Source organism: Lissotriton vulgaris, chromosome 11 (genome assembly GCF_964263255.1).
Source record: "Lissotriton vulgaris chromosome 11, aLisVul1.2, whole genome shotgun sequence".
Lineage (NCBI taxonomy): Eukaryota > Metazoa > Chordata > Amphibia > Caudata > Salamandridae > Lissotriton > Lissotriton vulgaris.
The window spans coordinates 200,391,627-200,411,807 of NC_141699.1; the positions used below are offsets into that span (position 1 = coordinate 200,391,627).

At 44.5% G+C, this 20,181-nt stretch overlaps 1 protein-coding gene across 1 annotated transcript in view; it reads left to right on the top strand.

Annotated features, from left to right (window-relative positions):
• MYO1H (myosin IH) overlaps positions 1–20,181 on the top strand; it is a 655,926-nt gene that overhangs the window by 576,484 nt on the left and 59,261 nt on the right. The window contains exon 28 of the mRNA XM_086943103.1: positions 129–199. Coding sequence (XP_086799229.1) covers positions 129–199 — 71 coding nt within the window. The remainder of the gene's footprint in view (positions 1–128; positions 200–20,181) is intronic.

Genomic DNA, 20,181 nt, shown 5'->3' on the forward strand with positions numbered 1-20,181 from the left:
GTTTAGCTGTACTCCGTTGTGATCGTGTCGAGTACCCTGTCTAAAGTTATAGTCATGTTAGGATGGAAGTGGTCATTACATAGATCAATATTTTTTTAAGTACTCTTCATTATACATTTATCTTCTAGGTATATCTGTCAGTAACCTGAGTGACGGGATCTTTATCATTCATGTGCCTGCTGAAGACAATAAACAAAAGGTGGGAGTTCACTTTAATTGTTAAGCAGTTCCTAGTTGATCATAGTTTTGTTCATCTAGGTCAATTATTTAAGATGCCATGAAGTATAAAAGAAAAGCACTATCTGATGTTGAACTATGTCATGTTGTCCATGCATATTTGTACTATCTACACATAATTCAATAAATACCTACGGAAATATTTAAGGATGTCCATACCTTCATTTTAATATCATATGGCCAGACAGTGTATATAAATGTAAAATCAACGATTAACATAAACAACACAAAATAATCATGTGTTTAGTTGACAACAAAGCAAAGAGCGTGAGAGCCTGGTAAGGAGAACTTATTTGTGCTTTTTACCTGTGTGGGTGTTTTTTCCTCCCTTTTCGGCATAAAATCAAAAGGCAAAAGAAGCCCAAAACGTTTTTGCATACATCTAAATGTATAGTGTACTGCAAAGGTTTCTGCTAGATAATTCTGTGGGCAGAGTGCTTTATATGAATTTAGAGCCTCATTACAATGCTGGTCGGAACGCCACCTGTGGCCTCATCGGCGTCGGTCGGACCGCCACCGTCTTGTCGGAAGCAGCCAAACCGACTGCTGAATTATGATGCGTGATGGATGCAATCCAACCGACCCCTTGAAGACAGTTGACTCTAACAGCTTTTCTCAGACCACTGACTGCATTTCTGACAAGACGTCTATGGTGGCCCAACCAGCAGCCTTGATTCTTCTTAAACTAAGGATTTGGGGTGCATAGTCAACCAAACCTGCTTTTCCTCGACCATCTCCGGCATTGATACCTTTCACCAGGTGCACCCTACACCAGGGTCAAGTCAAGTCAAGTCAAGTCAGAAATTTATATAGCGCGCTACATACCCAGAGGGTCTCAAGGCGCTTGAGGAAGGGATGGGAATTACTTGTCGAATATCCAGGTTTTAAGTTGCTTTCTGAATGTTAGGTGGTTCTGAGTGAGGCGTAGGTGAGTGGGGAGTGAGTTCCAGGTTTTAGCTGCGAGGTAGGAGAAGGATCTACCTCCCATGGTGGTTTTATTGATGCGAGGAATGGTAGCAAGGGCTTGGTTGGAAGATCGTAGCTGGCGAGGGGGGGTGTAGAAGGAAAGTCGTTTGTTGAGGCATTGGGTCCAAGTTCGTAGAGTGCTTTGTGAGCGTGGGTTAGGAGGCGGAAAGTAATCCTCTTGTTGACGGGGAGCCAGTGGAGGTTTTTCACGTGGTTGGAGATATGGTCTTTGCGCGGGATGTCTAGTATGAGTCTGGCTGATGCGTTCTGGATGCGTTGGAGTTTTTTCTGGAGTTTTGCGGTGATACCGGCGTATAGGGTGTTTCCGTAGTCCAGGCGACTTGTGACCAGTGCATGGGTAACTGTTTTTCTGGTTTCGGTGGGGATCCAGCGAAATGTTTTTTTGAGCATGCGGAGGATGTTGAAACATGAAGATGAGACTGCGTTGACTTGTCTGTTCATAGAGAGTGATGAGTCCAGGATGATGCCCAGGTTCCGTGCGTGGTCCGTCGGGATGGGTGCTTTTCCAAGGGCCTCTGGCCCGAAGACTACGATGCTATGGACGCCGCAATGCAGGTAAGTCCATAGGTAGTGTAGATCCATATTGACTGGACTGTGCACAGATTGCAATGTGGTGCATGCAGCACAAGGCATTTCCCCACATATGCAATGCATGTGTGTACAAATCACATGGGTCCTGTGAGCTGCTTGTACGCACTTGCAGCGACATATCTGGAAATATATGCACCGCTGTAGATAAAAGCTTCGCAGTAGCAGTGATTGCATTGTAATATGGCGGGGGAAGTTTTCCCAGATTCTGCGGTCGGAATTGGATCATGGCCGTGGCGGTCAGACAGGTGGGTCTGACTGTCATCGTAATATGGCCCTTAGTACTAGCCATGTATGACTTTGTTTGCTACATTTTAATCTGACTGATGCAATGAATTTTCATTTTGCAAGGTTGTTCAAGATTGTCTTAAAAGAGGTATATAAAGATCCTTTTCCTATTGAGATTAATGTGGTCTTGAAATAATTCAAACATAGATTCTTTGCGATGGCAGATCTTGCTTGCATTTTCTTCTTTACATTGGGCCCGATTCACAAATATAATCTGAGACAAAATCCTAACTTGACGATTTTCGGTATTCACAAAGGGCATTTAGGAGTAGTACTATCTTTACTAACCCTAAATGCCCTTTGTTCATACCAAAAGTCATAAAGTTAGGATTGTGTCTCAGTTTAGGCGTAGTAAAGTTAGGAATCCTAACTTTACTTCTCTTAAATGGCTTTTGTGAATACCGAAAGTCATAAAGTTAGGATTTTGTCTCAGATTACTTTTGTGAATCGGGCCATGGTGTCTGTGAGTAAAGTTGTGGGCATGTTTCAATGTATAAGCGTTCTAATAGCTTATAACAGGGAACAAGTGCAGCTGTCTTCGAGGATGTGTTTTAGAATGTTCACAAAGCTCATGTTTTAATTGCTTTTAGCAAGGAACAGGTGCAGATAATTCATTTGATGAGTCTGTCTTCCAGATTGTGTTTTAGAATGATCACAAAGGCCACGTTCTAATCGCTTATAGCAAGGAACAGGTGCAGGGGATTAATTTGATGCAGGTTGTCTTCACAAAGGTTCACGTTGAGGTCATCTTTGTCAGTTCCTCAATACATATCCTTCTGGATTTTCTGTATGTTTCCGTGGCACCTGAAAACTGACGGCGCATATCCATGGTAAAACATCTGTAAAAGCTATTAAGCCTTTTCAAACAAAGCGGGGAACACCGGCTGCAGCTAGCTATTACCAACAGTATGTAGTATGGTCAGACTCCGTACAAAACGTTTGTTCATTATTAGGTGTTGAGAGGAATTATATGAGTCATACTAGTATATTATAACAATCAAGAGAGGTGAGCTGTGGCAGGAATCCTGCTAGTCGTGTTGAAGTAAAGAATCCTTCAGATGTAGAAATGTTTCCATCTTGAAATGACTGTACACCACAAGATGATTGAAAAGTTTGAGATTGATGATGGGTTTCATCATTTTGTTTTTCTTTTGTACTGGAAAAGAGAACTGAAAAACCCTGACGGATCTGGAATGGATAGTTGTATTGCATGCTTTTGTAATAGGGACAGAATTTCTATTGAGATCATGGTGGACATTTCTGAGGAGAACTTTGTAGGAAGGAGGAAACACTAAAAGAAAAGGCTTTGCATAGAGTTCTATAACATAATCTTGACTGTATTTAGAACCGAAGGGTCTTATGTTACCATTTGCCACTTTGTTCTGTAATAAATAAGACAAACTCCTACCAGAGGTTGGCCAGAACAAAGACTGACCTTGCTGTGTGTTAACTCTGAAGCTTTTTGTCGCTGACCTCGATATCCTCTGCCTCTTTGGGGCTAGAACTGAGGCTTGTAGTACTGGGAAGGGGAGTAGTAGTCACTTTTGTTGTTGTAGTGCGAGTACATCCCTAGTGGTGGTAGTTAAGGCCAGTAAAGCGGCTCCTGCCTCAACTGACCCTCACAAAAACCTGTTGTGAAAAAACCTTTTTAAGAGATTGCTGAGCCTTGTCAATAGAAGTAAATGCAGTAACATATTTACTGAGCTCTTTGACAAAAGAATCTCTAAAACAAGAGCCCTCTGCCTTGATACCTGGGTCTAAAGTAGCTAAACTTGCCAACTTAGGATCCAACTAGAGAAGAAGACCCTTCATCCGTTTGTGGGTGATGGTGGGGTTTCCATTGTCTAAAAGACAAAAGGCCCTCTGAATATATAACAACAGTTTTTAAGGCCAACTGTATTCTTTCCGATCTAGCTACTTTGCCATATCAAATATGTGAGCCAAGCGACCAACAATATTATGCAGTATATTCTAGCATGTGAACCAGCCTTTGTCCACACCTTTGAGGGGATCGTTGCCAAACTTAAAAAAGAAAGTGAGTAATGTAGAAGCAATAGTTGAGGTGGGGGTAATAATGGAGAACAACTAGGTCTAGGGCATTTAGATTTCTATTTGGCTCTGGTTTGTTTTTCTAAGGACAAGCGAAGTCTTGAGGTAATATAGTAAAATAATTCCCCACATGTTCAGCTGGAAACCATTCCATAGAAGTAGGATGATGTATAAGGCCAAGGTCGAACATAGGTATCCCCTTGGCATCAAGGACGGTTTTTGCCATGAAGGGATCAGTAGACAAGAACAGAAATGTGGACTTTTTATCAGGAGAGGAAGAAAAAAGATCAAAGGACCCATCGTTATCCTTATCACCATCCATATCTTTATCACCCATGTCGTCATCTGTCTGTTTCAAATATCTGTGATATAACAATGTTTGACCTCTTCTCCTGTGTATTTTTAGACTTTTTTTGCACTTCTAAGGTGTTTTATAATTCTCCTCCTTGTTTGGAGGCCTGGGAGGAACCACGTCCTCATCCATACGTCAGGGAACTTCACTAGTCAGAAGTGTGACTTTAGGGAAAGTGGGAGCTGATTGCACTTTCTTTGACAGTGCATGTAAAGAAGAAGTGGCTTTTAAATTTATGCTTTCCCCCACAAAATGGCCATAAATGTCTTTGCCACAATATTCACCACAGACATTTCAATGTTCTTTGACATTTATTTATGCAGGTGCATCAGCCTGTTCTACAGAAGAATAAATACATTCATTCAAATAATTTTTTAACTGTTCTTTATCATTACCTTGCGACATGGGAGAACTTGCTAACTCCATAGTAAAATGAGTAACGAAAGCCACAAATATGCCAAAGTAGAAGGAAAAAGTTTCATTTTTTAATGGCCGTGCAGATAGAGCCTGACTCTCCTAGGGGGCGTGTGAAAAACTGAATAAAATAGAACAGGGGACCTTCGGAAGGCGGGGAGACGCCTGCGCGCCCAGGGAGTGGCTTACTGACAGAAATACAAAGACCTTGGACCAAAGCAGAGGCAGATCTGAGGCTCCGGAGGAAATGGCACTGCAAGCAGAGGCACAGTTGAAGAAAATGCCAGCAAAACGAAGCATCACCAGGAGAAGGTGGTTGGCGTCACAAGAGAATGCGCAACAAATATGGTGAACGCGGTCCATTTGCAGTGAGAAACACTGTCGCGGGTGCGCTAGGCAGCTGAAAAACACGAACACAGCAAGGCAAACAAATATTAATATTCCAAATGCACAGTAGAATATACATTTCTTCAATAAGGAGCATTGTAAAAGAATCTGATTTTTTTTGTATCCCATTGGCTAGCTTTCTCCAAGCCTTATGGGAGAAGTCGTGTTGTTAAGGAATTCACTGCTGCTGTTAAGAAAACGCAAAATTAGAGAAGCATCATAGGAGCCTCTGGTCTGCAATAAAATTTGGAGATGCAGAGAGAGAGGTGGAAAGAGATAAAAGACACAGATGGGCAGGAAGGAAATGGGCACAGAAAGGAAAGAAAAGGGAAAGTAATTATCTCTCTTCATTGGGGAGAGGGCAGAGCAACAAGGAGGAAAACCAGAGCAGGACAACAAGTGAGGAGGCATGGAGCAGAAGGAACACAAGGTGTCAGAAATGAGTAGACCCCACAGAGAAAAGCACCTGAGGATAACCACTATCGGAAAGATGACTGCCCTGGACAGATGTAACCCGAAAGGAGCCTGGACAACAGAGACTCCAGAGAAACATGGAAGCGAAGGGTCGGAGGCGAAGGAAGCCACCAAAGATATTGATGAGAAGGAGGATAGCTGGTCAGAAGAATGGTGGATGCCGCCAGAAGTCAGTAAGCAGCCAGTCATAGTACAGGAGAGTTGTGGCTAATCCGGTATAGGGAAGGTCAATTGGGCCTGAAGATTTTCTTTTTCTTTCTTTCTTTGCTAATAATTTCCTTGCTTACTGTTTCTGCTTTTGTTTATTAACGATGGGGAGATAATTAGTTCAAGTTCAAGTTCAAAATAACTTTGTTCGGCTTCAAAGACCATAAATGTTTGACAGGCATACATTACACTTTAAAATGTTCATAGCATATTTGTGCGACAGCATAAATCAAGTCAATAAGAAAAAGCCTTTCAAAGCATTCAAGCAGTTAAAAGAGGGGCATAAATCGTAGTGCCATATACTCAGTGTGACAGACTACGTCATCAATCCTAAAGTTTCATTGATAAATAAAAATTGTTATTTAAAATGTTGCAACGTTCACAATCTTCTATGGTGATTCATAAGGTTTTCTAATCGCCATTGCAACTTTAATAAAACTAGCCACAGCAGTGCAAATATCAAGGGTAGCCAAAGAGTGCAAGAAATTAAAACCTTCAATATAAGTACAAGGTCGGGTTTCCCTCAAAAGTGGGGCTAAACATTTTCCCTTCTGCTCTTTATAAAGGGGGCAAAACAACATAAAGTGCAGGGCGCTCTGAACTGCCAAATTATCACACGGGCAAGGTGTGAGTTTAACGACCCAACCTAATTGTTTTAGGAATGCCATTAAAAAGTGCAAAATGCGTAAACGTAATCAGGTTAAAACAAATCGGGTCTGGGCATTGGTGGTAAAAGTTAGATAAAATTGCTTTTGTCCAGTGAACAGATGTGAGAGACCGAATACCTCCCTGTGCGAGCGAAGCTCAGTTACCCTAAAATAGTATTCCTCCTTTACAATGACTTTCACATTTGTGTTGATACGAGCAGGATTGTCATAGTAGTGCCACAAACCTATCTCATGGGGTTTATCTCTCACAAATCGGAGCCAGGGGATCAACAAAGCATTATCTAGATAAATATAATCCTTAATGATGTCCCTTGTAAACATTGCACTAAATACTAACACCAGTCTCTTATGCCCGCACATATTGGATACATTGAAACAGGAAAGATTGCTGAAAGCCACCTTCTAACAAGACTAATTTGAAGAGGGAACTTCGTAAAGTAACCTCACAGAGCATTGCTCTACTTAATACACATTCCCTCCAAAAACATAATCTGGAAGTGTTCTCTGGCTCCAAGAAGATAACTTAGATGTCGTGGGGGTCACGGAAACCTGGTTAGAAGACTCGTCCATGCCTGACTTGGTAGCAGCACTACCCCACAATTTCAGTGCCACTACTCACAACAGGAAAGATGGTAGAAAGGGGGGGGGGTCGCCCTTCTATATAAAAAATCTTTAAAATCCGAGATCATCTGTACAGAAAGTCTGGAAGGTGCGGATATTCTGGGAGTCAAGCTCTGCTCCACCACCAACTGCTTGGTGATACTCCTCGTTTACCACCCCCCAAGGACTTCCCCAGCTTTCATGGAACCTTTTCTGGGTCTGGTTCATGACCTACGAACTAGGTATGAGGGTCTCATGATTATGGGAGACTTCAACCTCCACTGGGAGGAATCCCCCAAAGACACTATGTCAAAACAGCTAAATGAAGCATTGACTTCGTTAGACCTAATCCAGAGGGTGACTGGTCCTACTCATGAGAAAGGTCATACAGTAGACCTGATCTGGACGTCAGTCCCGATGTTAGGCCCCATTACTATATCTCCCTGCATATGGTCGGATCATCACCTGCTGCAGGGTAGAATAGTATTTCCAGGACAAAGCGCACCACACACCGCTGAGTGGCAGGTCGTGAGAAGGTGGAACACAATCAACACTGACACACTTATCTCCACTCTTGAGAGACTACCACCTCACCTTAATAGACAACCAGAGGATGACACTGAGACAGCCAGTCTCAAACTATCACGAAAACTGGAAAGCGTCATAGAGGTGGTGGCACCTGCACGAAGGGTTAAAATTGGAGATAAGGAGAAAAGTGCACCATGGTTCAATGAGGCACTAAGGCAATTGAAACGCTCCCTGCGTCGGTCAGAGAGAGCCTGGCGCAAGGGGTATGATTCTGACAGTCAAACCTTATATGCCAAAGAGTTAATTACATATAAACAAGCTATTAGGGCTAGGAAAGCTGAGTTTTATGAAGACAGAATTGCAACCTCTCCTAATCCCCAGAAAGAAATCTTTAAGGTTCTGTCTGAATTTAGGAAAAAAGAAGGAACAGCCCCCCTCCTTCTCACGAGAAGACTGCCAAAAATTTCAGTCTTTCTTTACCACTAAGATTGTTGATCTTCTGTCCGAAATTAAGATGACCCCCAGATTGGACTGTCCTGATACTCCGACCAAAACGACCCCAACAGTCACCCAGCCCCTTACCTCAATACCCTTACTCACTAAGGAAACTATTAGAACAGTGATGGGCCGAGTTAAATCAGGTTCACCGGCGGACCCGTGTCCCCCAAGGGTCTTTAAACAAGCATGGTTAGGGCTCGTGGACGACATACTATCACTCCTGAATAGCTCGCTCATAACTGGACAGGTTCCATCCAACTTCAAGGAGGCTCGCCTGATTCCCCTCCTGAAAAAGGCAGGGGCGATACCAAGATCCTGAAAAATTACAGGCCCATTTCACAGCTACCGTTCCTAGCAAAAATCCTGGAACAACACGTATTGCCCACTCTCTCTCAACATCTAGAAAATAACTCTCTACTAGAGCCCAACCAGGCTGGTTTCAGGGCCCACCATAGCACGGAATTGGTCATGCTTTCCGTGCTGGACGACCTGAGACTTAAAGCGGACAGGAAAAACCCATGTGCCCTGGTGCTGCTAGACCTCTCTGCGGCATTCGATACGGTCAAGCATGACCTATTGTTGTCGCGGATGTGGGACCTCGGTATTCAGGGCACATGCCTGGCTGACATCCTTCCTGGAGTCACGGGTCCAGAGAGTGCAATTGGCTAACCTGGTATCGGAGGCAGTAGGTATCACATGCGGAGTCCCTCAGGGCTCGGCATTATCACCTTTATTGTTCAATGCCTACCTGCAACCTCTCATCTCAACATTAAATCAGATGGACTGCAGTATATACAACTATGCCGACGATACGCAGATTATTATTCAAATTGACAACTGTCCAATGGCATACCAGAGAATGCAGAACATTCTAAAATTCACCGTGAACTGGATGACGACCAACTCATTAAAAATAAATCCCGATAAGACCGAGGTGTTGGCGATCACAACGGCATCTAGCCCCTGGAACGACCTCCTCTGGCCTACCGAATTAGGGCCATCCCCAATACCAGCTGAAGCAGTAAAAAGCTTGGGCCTGATGATCGATGTAAACCTCACCATGTCTGCCCAAGTCTCAGCCGTAGTGGGTACTTGTGTGGGGCTAATGAGGCAATTGCGCAAACTATCCCCAATCCTGACGGTAGACACGCTTAGAAGAGCAGTATCAGCACTGATCCTGGCACGCCTGGATTACGGCAACGTTCTGTATGACAATATCCCTCAAAACTTGTCGAGCAGACTGCAGATAGTCATGAACGACGCCGCCAGACTGATCTTCAACAAACCGAGAAGGACTCAGGCTAACGCATAAAGCACTGTACGGACAAGCCCCAAAATATATCAAGAAACGTTTAGTTCCATACGCCCCAAGCAGGAATTTACGATCAGCAGACGCTGCTCTACTGATTTGTCCGCGTTTTAAGCTATCCTCCTTTGGAGGGCGCACGTTTTCCCATACAATTCCCATTGCATGGAACAAACTGCCAGAGAGCCTGCGCAAAGAAACAAACCTTTTATCTTTCAGAAAAAAGCTAAAAACGGTGCTGTTTCAGGAGGCCTGGGGTAATGCCTAACTCTCTCCCCTCTAGTATGGTGCTCACTCTCTGCAAAGCGCTTAGAGACCCCTGGGTGATAAGGCGCTATAGAAATTGAATATACAATACAATACAATACAATACAATACATTAATTCCTAGGACAGCCACATTTTTGCCCATTAAAACAGAGGGGCAATATCTAGTCGATCCTCTAAAAATTCCAGCCCCAGCTCATGATGGCAGAAGAGTGAGGGGGCACGGTTTGGGTCATCAATCGCCTTTTAATTAATTTGCTTTCCATGACCTGTAGCTGGCAGCTTTTGTGGTAATCCCAAACTCCTTCCCCATAGGATGCAACAGATAGGCATTTAGCTTTGTATAGGGTAACCAGCTCTGTCACCGGCTTGTGACCTAGCTTACAGGCAAAGCGGAATAACCCCCCCACAACCCAGCTAGTATGTTGCCCCCTAGCAGTGACGAGAGGACCTCAATTCATAATGTTATTAAAAATGTTCCGTCAAGTATGTAAAATTGGTCAGCTTGTCGATTTGGGGCTACGCACCATAATATACAATTTGATTAAATTGATTCTTAAATCAAGGGCCAACATAAAATCTGTAAAGCGTTGAGTGACTTTTGGAGGCTGTTTGCTGTCAGAGCCATCAGGCCAGTGTTATCTGTGCACGATTGCCACCAATTCAGGGAAAGTCAATTTCCATGTCTATTAAAAATGCCTCTAGGCCATTAGTGTAGATTAAAAAAAAGGAAAGGAGCTAAAATGCACCCCTGCCGTACACCTTCTGTGGAAACAATACGCCTAGTTTTTGCCCCCTGGGGGCCGTATCTTACGGCAACAGTTGTAGAGGCATGTAGCCTATGCAAAAGGGAAATAAAAGCTTCCTCAACACCCTTTGTCCCCATTAGTGCCCACAATTACTCCTGATTAACGGTATCAAAAGCGGCGAACAAGTCCATGAAGGTCAGGTGGATAGAACCGCCCCCCTGGCCCTCATGTACTTGTCCATAATAAGGGACAGGTTGAAGCCTTGTTCTGTAGTGCCCAACTCCCTCCTGAAGCCATATTGCATTTTTGACACTGGGTTGGTCGCCCAGGTTTCAAGTCGTGCAAGGACGACCCTCCCTAAGACCCTAGCCATAGCATCAATAAGGAAGATTGGCCAGTAGCAGGCAGGATCACTCCTGTTGCCCCTTTTTAATTACAGGAACCACAAAGGCCTCCTTCCACTGCTTTAAAAACATTGGTCAGCAGGGGTGGCCGGAGATTGGGTTTACTTTTAAACAGATCTAATGGGACCCCACCGGCCTGGGGCTTTCATAGAGAGTTCCTTTGCTAAAGCCTCCTCAACCTCAACTACTGAGAGGGTGCGTTTAATTGGGAGGCCGAGGTTAGGTCTGAGGATGGGTCCTCACTTTTCTCCTCTAATTGGACAGAGTTTGGGTTAAATATGGCGGGGGATATGGGATTCCCAAGCGTCCCCCAAGATCAGAATGTCCATATGCCCAACCTTGTCCGTAAAAAAGGAGTGATTAATAATGTTCCAAAAGCTTTTAGTGTTTTTGAAGCACTGGCTCTCACCATCTCCTCCCAATCTAATCTCCTCAGCTCTTCTTTCCTTTGATTAATACCTCTTTTATATACCTGTATTGCGCTTTTAATGTGGGTTCTATCACAAGGATTAGCATGAAGGGCCATTTTAAGATTCGTTTGGGCTCTGGAGCACTCAGTGTTAACTCACCGCCTCTCTTGGGGTTCCCTTATCTGTACAGGTCTAGTAAGTCTTTCGGCTACATCTGCACAAACCAGTTCAAAATCATAAACGACCTCATCTGGTGGAGCATCGTGTTGAAGACATCTCATAATAGAGTCCACATCTGCTGGAACAATTTTTCCATCAAATTTGGTGGGTTTATTTTACCCCAGTTTAATCTTACCCCTTTGTTGCGGTTATATTGAATGAGGCGACCATCACCTTTCCCTGCATGGGCTATTATACTGAGGGAAATGGTGAGGGGATTCAGGTCGCTGGCATTGTTTGGTTCCACCTCAAAATCGCCCACAAGCGGCAAGTACTTTCTCGAGATGAACATAAAAACAATAGAACTCCCCTTGCCTCCTCCAACATAAGTGGGGCACTGTGTTACAAGGCTAGTGGCCGAATTATTGATAAGGCCCAGGTCATTTTCAAGAATAATGGAATTTAAGGCCTCGCCCTGTGGCGTATGGATAAAATGCTGCTGAGGCTGGCCCTCTATGTCCAGCAGCCCACATAATCGTTTGGTGCTATACCTACAGGTAGTACAGTTGAAGTCCCCCGCCCAGAGGATACATAATGGCTGCCACTTCCCATAGATAGTATTCATTTCTGCATGTAGGGCTTCAATAACATGGAAGATACATGGCAAAGAAATTATAATACCAATTCACCACCAGTAACTCGACCCGGATCAGGTTGGAAATCAAGATTAGTTGAATTAAGCGCAAGGGCTTGTAAGGACCCATATTTAACTGAAATTAGCCACACCAGCCCTCCTTTAGCCCTCCCTGCAGGTGACGGTGTTGCATGGATGGTGAAGTGGAGAAGTGTGGCTCACTGGTTAGATGAGGCAGACCTGGAAGCAGAGGTCAGCCCGGGACCAGGGTTCAATTCCCGGCTCGGCGGGGTCTTGAGTCCTAAAAAATGTCCATGGACTCGACAATTCTCGCTCCGGTGCCTACTCGATTCACGGGTTCACACTCTGTGACTCTGGGCAATAGCTTGCTTAATCTCCACAACGGCCCATCGCGGCGGGATGCCTGGCTTTCACCTTGCGGATACCCTGCCGGGGTTATCTCACAGGGGAATACCAGGACGGGTTCCCTAAGCAAGCGCTTAGAAACCCCTCGGTGATTTGCACTATATAAATTCCTGTACGTTTACATTTTACATTTACAAGGAACGATAACCGTCCAATTCAATGTCGTCCTTATGCAACGTTTCCTGGAGACAGATGATGTCAAAACCCCTAATATACTCTAGCCACACCTCATTGGACAATTTCAGACGAATACCAGCGATGTTCCAGGAAAGAATTTTAAATGGGAGTGTGGTGTGTCCCTGATTCGCCGTACCACAGATGTAAAGTTAATGGCAGGCATAGTGACAGGAGTTGCCAGGCCAGGCCTCTCTCCTCAGGGATTGAAGTGGGAGGCAGGGAGAGCTTTTAAGATTGAACTATATTCTTGCTAGTGCTAATAGAGTTGTGCAAAATGAACTGATGGATCTGGGGGTAGCTTGCCACCAGTATCAACAGTATCTGAGTCTCTCTCTAGATTTATGTGTTGTAAACTAGGTCTTATCGTTTCGACTGAACTACCCGAACACGGACGGTCAGTCAATTTCACTCAAAGCAGAGAAGGCATCAAAACTGTTAGGATGGGTAAATAAAAACGAATGGGAGGGGGGGGAATCAATTCTGGTGTAGCAATAGGGGCTGTTGTCTCATGATAGTCTCCTGGTTGGGAGGATAGAAAAAGCCTAGTGGGCGATCCTTTACCAAATTCATTAGGTGAATCTCGGAGATGTGTCAAAGCAAGATGCGCTTACCTAGCATTGCTAAAGTTAAGCACAATACAATCCCCATCCACACATTTGGCCGTGTGACCCAACCAGCTCACCTGCCTTGCCATGATGATATGTTCAGGCCAGTTTGTCTGAAATAAGATTTTCCTAGAGCACCAATGCACCAGATTTGCCGATTGCCGATAAGGCTTTGACAGCTTTCTTGTTGGCCAGGGGGGAGATGGGGGACCACTGTCAGGATCAATGTGTACGGTATGCAATCAGGACCATGCACTGGGCCATTTTTATTTGGGAATTCTTGTGGCGGTCCGCCCCCCCCCAACTCGGACCGCCAGAGCTAGCTCGATTTAGGACCCCTTGTCCCAACTTTCGGTTATCCCCAAGGAAATTCCTTTCCCACCCAGATTCCCAAAGAGTCTGGCGTACTGTTGGCGTTAATGAGCGGGAGCTCTTGGGAGGAGGTCTGTTTGCTTATAATAGGAGGGCCGCTTATAGTGGCTGACCCAGTCAGAGAGGCACTAAGGGGAACATTATCTACCTTCTTATCAATGCTTCTTGGTTTTGGTCTAAGTCAGGTGTCTACTCCTTCAATGAGGACGGGGCAGAAATTGACGTAACTATTAATGGGACTGCCCCCACCTGGTATCCAACCACGTTCAGATATCTGGGTGTTTATATATAAAGGTCCCCATCGGACGTACTGGATGGTAATCTGATAGGGGCCATCTCTTCTGTTAAGGTACAAATACACTTTTGGAAGACCCTCCCTCTAAATGTAATGAGCCGCATAACGCTTGTCAAAATGATAGTATTGCTGAGATTGCTGTACTATTTAGCGAATCTCCCAGTATACGCCCCAGTCAGTTTGTTTTGGGAACTGGAGGGCCTGACACGCGAACTGGTTTGGAACAATGGAAGGCCCAGAGTAGCACTGCAAAAGCTATATGCGCCTGTAGAAGGAGGTGGCCTGGCGGTTCCACATCTGGAACTCCACTACTTGGCGGTTCAATTGCAGTGGCCACAAAATGGATGAGCAGTAATAACTTGATGGACACGGCAACAATGATGACCCCGTGGACGCAGTCTCAACTACCGAAACGTCCCCTCCCACAGCAGATTCAGATAGAGCTCGCTCACCGAAGCTACTGGAGGAGCTTGCAATTCACCAAAGACGTGGTCTCCTATGCCCCGATATGGCCACTCACCGGAACGCGTAGAGGTGCACTGACAGATACATTGTTGGCACCCTGTCACGATGCAGGCATAGACACGATTGGGGACCTGTATGTGAAAGGCACTCTCTCCTCATTTGAAAACTTGGCGCCTGACAGCAGTTTTCCAATAGCCCAGTTCCTCCTACACAGGCCTATAACAAGGACTGTGACACAGGCATGGGGGACATGACAAGCGAGCCACCAACACACCTGGTGATACAGTTTATGCATGTTATGGGGGAGGGATTGCATGTAATCCACTGGTTAGTAGAGGCACTGCTCACACATGTACTGAAACCACTGACGAGTCTTCGTGCACGCTGGGCTGAGGACCGAGGCCGACCCTGGACAGATACGGAATGGAAACACATATTAGCTAGCTCCACTCACATTCCACGCAGCTCCAAATTCAAGCTGATACAAACATACATAACACACAGAGCCTATCTCTCGCCAGATAAACTAAATAAATATTTCAACAGTAATACTTCCGTTTGACCGCGGTGCCAGCTTAATAATGCCTCCTTCCTACATATGTTGTGGTCTTGTCCCTCACTCCTTAATAATTAGTTAAAGGGTCCTCAGTACACCAAAGTACCAATATTTACGCAGGTTGTCTCCCCCCCCCTCATTATTTAAGGTGACATTTTCTAGTAGAGCGGGGAAATTGACACTCTCCTAACCTATGAAGGAAATTAATGGGTGTAAAACTGGGAAGAAATGATACTGTCCTAGTTTATTCAAAGGCACAGTTTTTCAAGCACAGTCACAGGATGGTGATGGGGCAATAAATCAAGAGCAAAGAAAGAGAAATATTTAAAAATAAAGTTTATTGAGAAAAAACTGTGCCTCGACAATGAAAGAATAATAAAAAGAATACATATAAAGCATAGGAGGCCAAAATATAAAAAAAATATCCATATACCATCATACAAAAGTTAATAATTACAAAACAGTAATATAAAAAAACTATGAATAAACAGAGACAGCAATAATTATTGGCAATAACAATGAGATAAAGAAAATTAATGGAGGTTTAGGGACTTCTTCAACCTGAGGATTAGGGAAACATGATCTTCGAGCAGAACAATTTAAAAAATGTTGTTATAGGAAGCCATAGGAGATCCCTTTTAAAAGCAAGAGTAATTAGATGGATATATGCTCTGTCTAACCTGTGACCAGAAACAATTCCTACAAAGAGGTTGATAAAATTAAATAGGATGTGTGTGTGAAAAATAGTATTGATTTGTTGCCAAATGTGTAACCAAAATTGATAAATATGAGGGCACTCATATAGCGTATGTTCAAATCTGCTGGGGTAGCATAGCATAACCAGAATGTCGGTAGAATAGTAGAGTCTATCCTATGTAGTGCAGCAGGAGTGATTACAAGCCTATTTTAGATGAAAAAATAGGGTTTGGGTAGAATTAGCTGCTCTAGAGGATTTCCTTATTTAATTCGAAATCTTGTTCCAGATTGAGATTGAAAATGTAGTTTGTAAGTTAATTTCCCAAGAGGGTTCCACCTCTGTTTTATCCCTAATATCTGGGAGAGCAGTCAAATGCTAATATAGTTGAGATACGAAAGGGGATGAATATAACAATTTATTGACACTGAATATTAGGAGAGAAGAATTCGAAATATGAGGAAGTTTATTATATGAAGATTGATTGGTAGAAATTAAAGATGTTTATTTAGTTTGATAGGAAAGTGGAAAAGAAAAGCGAAATTAAGCTACAGCAAAAGGGATACAGATATCACTTTGGAAAAGTTGAAAGATCCATTTCAAGCCTTTACCATACCAATCTTTCCAAAAAATGGTTTTATTGTTCAACTTAACAAACACATTATGCCAAATTGGTGATTGTAAAACATTTTTGTTAGGATTTCTATAAGAGATAAGAATAGGATGAAGTACTTTACAAGTATAAAAAAAAAATTATCGGAAGAGATAATGATGAAGGTCTGGACATAAAAGATAAAGTTTCCATTAGCGCGAAAAGGTGAAAATGTTTTTTCAAGATCACTTCATAAAGGAGATAGTAAAGAATCATCTTCTTGTAACAGGAGGGAAGTTTGTTTAAGGAAAAAGGCTAAATGATATGTGTGAAAATCCAGAAAGTTAACCCCGCCCCAAATGTTTGGGTCTTTTACGTTTTTGAAGAGACATCCAATATTTTTTGTTATACTATAAAAATTTGGACAGGATAGAGTATATTTTTTATAATGAAAAGGGGAACTATTTACGGCATATTAGAGAGATAAAATAGAATTATAGGTACTAACATCAATTTTATAGTGTCCAAACGACCCCACCAAGATAAACATAAAGGATTTAATCGAGAGGAGAGTGAAGTTTATATGGTAAGAAGAGATTTAACATTTAAAGAGACTATATCTTTGATGGAGTCAGTAAACCATAATCCAAGATATTAAATTTTATCGGGATGCCAGTGAAAAGAAGAGGAAGCAAAATCTGTATGGAAACATAGTCTACTTAAGGGAAGGATTTCACATTTATCAGTATTTAACTTATAACCTGAGACAGATGCAAAGTTGGTCACTTCTAAAAGAAAAGAAATTTGTGGTTAAGAAATAAAAAGTTAAATATCATCTGTGTAGACAGAAAGTTTGAGCTGTTTATCACCATAACATTAAAAAGAAAACATTATATCTATATTGGAACACATTTTTATAAAAAATGGTTCTAAAGCAAGAATAAATAGTAGAGGTGAAAGTGTGCAACCTTGTTGAACACCTCTAGAAGGAGGAAAGAATGGAGACATAAGACCATTAGCTAGAAAAGAGGATTTGGGGGAAGCATACAACAAAGATACATGACTAATATATTTAGAACCAAACTAGGAAAGTGCAGAAAAAATGAAAGGCCAACTGATTCGATCAAATCCTTTTTCCGCAACTAAATGTATCGCTGCTAAAGAAGATTTATATTATTTAGACTTGTGTTGTCCCAAAGATGCCGACCTTTAATGAAGCCACACTGCTCCTTCCCACTTAGATGAGGTAAGATAGGATCTAAGCATGAAGCAAGAATTTTTGCTAATATCCTATAATGTATATTTATTAAAGATATTGGGTGATAACTTTTACATAATGTATGATATTTATTGTCCTTAGGAAGGAGACATATTAAGGCTTTTCGAAATGAATCACCCAATGTCTGTTTAGATAAGAGTCGGGTTACATAACCTCCAAGCATCAATAAGAGCTCTCTGACCTGCCGGGGGAGGAGCTTCGCGGGCGACCAAGATGGCCGCGTAAGCTCGGAGCTCCGTGGACCGTCCGATCCACCGCAACTATCCTGCCTGAAATCCTGACCCACGTTGGTGGCACTGTAATGCTGACGGCCTACTGAGGCGGGGACTGCAATCGGCTTCCAAATCGGTGGCTCCTAAGCAAAGTTACGTCGAGCTGAACTCTGCTCCGTGACGGTGCCATTGTCCCTCCGGACTTCGTCACTTCGTCACTTCGCCTGCTCGAACTGCGCGGTGCCCGCCTGCCGCCTCCTTGGTGAAGACACTGCGCTCTTGCCTGGCCCTCGTCAGCCTGTCGAGACTTCTTGATCCGTCTTCCTCTCGGCTGTGGACCCAGACCTGCTGCTGCCTTGCCTTTGTTCTCACGTACCCATCATGGCGGGCAGAGGTGATCCGGACAGGGCATCGAATAAAGGTGGTCGGGGCAAATCGCAAACACAGAACAACCGCATGGAGCGGTATGTAAACCTCAAGTCGCCACCTACATCTGGGGCCGTCTCTAAAGGGACCCCATCGACTAGCCCGCCGGACGGCTCAGATCCTACCCTCATGGACATCATGGGTGCCATCGCTAGCCTCCGTGCCGACGTACAGCAGCAGCACGAGACTCTGTCTCATAAAGTGGACTCCATGGCTATTGACATTACCCTCATCAGGGCCAACTTGGGCAAGACTAATGAGCGTGTGAAAACTCTCGATATCAAGACCGCCAGTCTGACCTCGGATGTCTCCGAACTGCAGACTGAGGTCCGTAACCTGCGATCGACTACTGATCTCTTCTCAAAGCGGCTGGAGGACTTTGAGGGGCGAGCCAGGCGGCAGAACGTCCGTATAGTAGGGGTACCGGAAGGGTCCGAGAATGGCGCAGCGGACCTGTTTGTGGAGGACCTGGTTAAGACTCATTTGGCGCCCTCTGGACTGAGTAATTTTTTCTCAGTGGAACGTGCCCACCGTGTGCCAGGGGGACCACCTAAAACGGGAGCGACGCCGCGACCGATTGTGGCGCGCCTCCTCAATTTCAGAGACCGAGATACGATCCTCCAGGCATCCAGATCGCACGGACCACTTCACTACCAAAATGCGGAGGTGCACTTCTACCCGGACTTCACCAGGCTGGTACAACGTCAGCGACTGAGCTACGCGGGGGTGAAGAGACGCCTCAGAGACATGGGTCTCAAGTACTCCATGCAGTTCCCTGCGAAGCTCCGTGTGGAACACAAGGGACGTGCCCTCTTTTTTGACTATCCTGAGAACGTCAGCGAGTGGCTGGACACTGTTTCGCCAGCGCGTGATGAGCAAGAAGATGATGTTGGAGGCGCCTCGGGCGGAGCGGAGCGGCAAGAATGAACTGGGAGCTGAGGCTACCCCTGCCTCGAATGACCGCCGGGCTGGTGTTTTTGGTGCTTACTATTCTCTCCTTTATTTACATGGTGGGTGGCGGGACGATTTCACGGGGATTCCTCACTCCTCTGGGTCTTTTGTAGAGTAGTTAATGGGGCGACAGGCACACTGCTGGTTGGGGGGGCTTTTTAGTCTAATGCAGGGGTGCAGGGTGGGGGGTTTGTTGGGCACAGTTACGGTTTGTGTTGTTTTCCTTTTTCCTGCACTGTTTCTGATGCGGGTGTCTTTGGGCTTTGGGTGGGGCGGGCAGTGGAGGGAATAGGGGTAGGATGTTAAGAATTCTCAGTTGGAATGTTAACGGGTTGGGTGATCGAATCAAGAGAGGGGTGGTGATACAACTGATTAAACGGCATATGCCAGATATTGTCCTTCTTCAGGAGACACACTTGGTGGGTAACGCTTGTAAAGCTCTGAATCGCAAGGGTTATAAAATGGTGGCGCATTCGGGGTTCTCTTCCGGCTCCCGGGGGGCGGGCATACTCGTGCGCGCGTCCCTTCCCCTGGAGATAGAGACCACTTTGATTGATGATAGGGGGCGGTATGCCGCCGTAGCTGGTAGATGGGAAGGGCGTTCCCTCACGTTGTTTACTGTGTACGTCCCCCCAGGGCTCCAGTCTAGTACTTTTCAAGACCTTGGTGGTGCCATCTTGTCTATGCCGGCTGGTCGTTTGATTGTGGGGGGTGACTTTAATTCAGTTTGCTCCGGTCTGCTTGATCGCCAACCGCCCCGCGACTTACGTGGCCCGCAGATGTGGCTGCCGTCCTTCCTTGAGTCTACTGGGCTGGTGGACGGGTGGCGACTTTTGCATCCCACGCTCCGCCAATTTTCCTTCCTATCAGGTGCGCACGGGAGTCTTTCGCGCATCGATTATGTTCTCACATTGGCTTCGGACGCA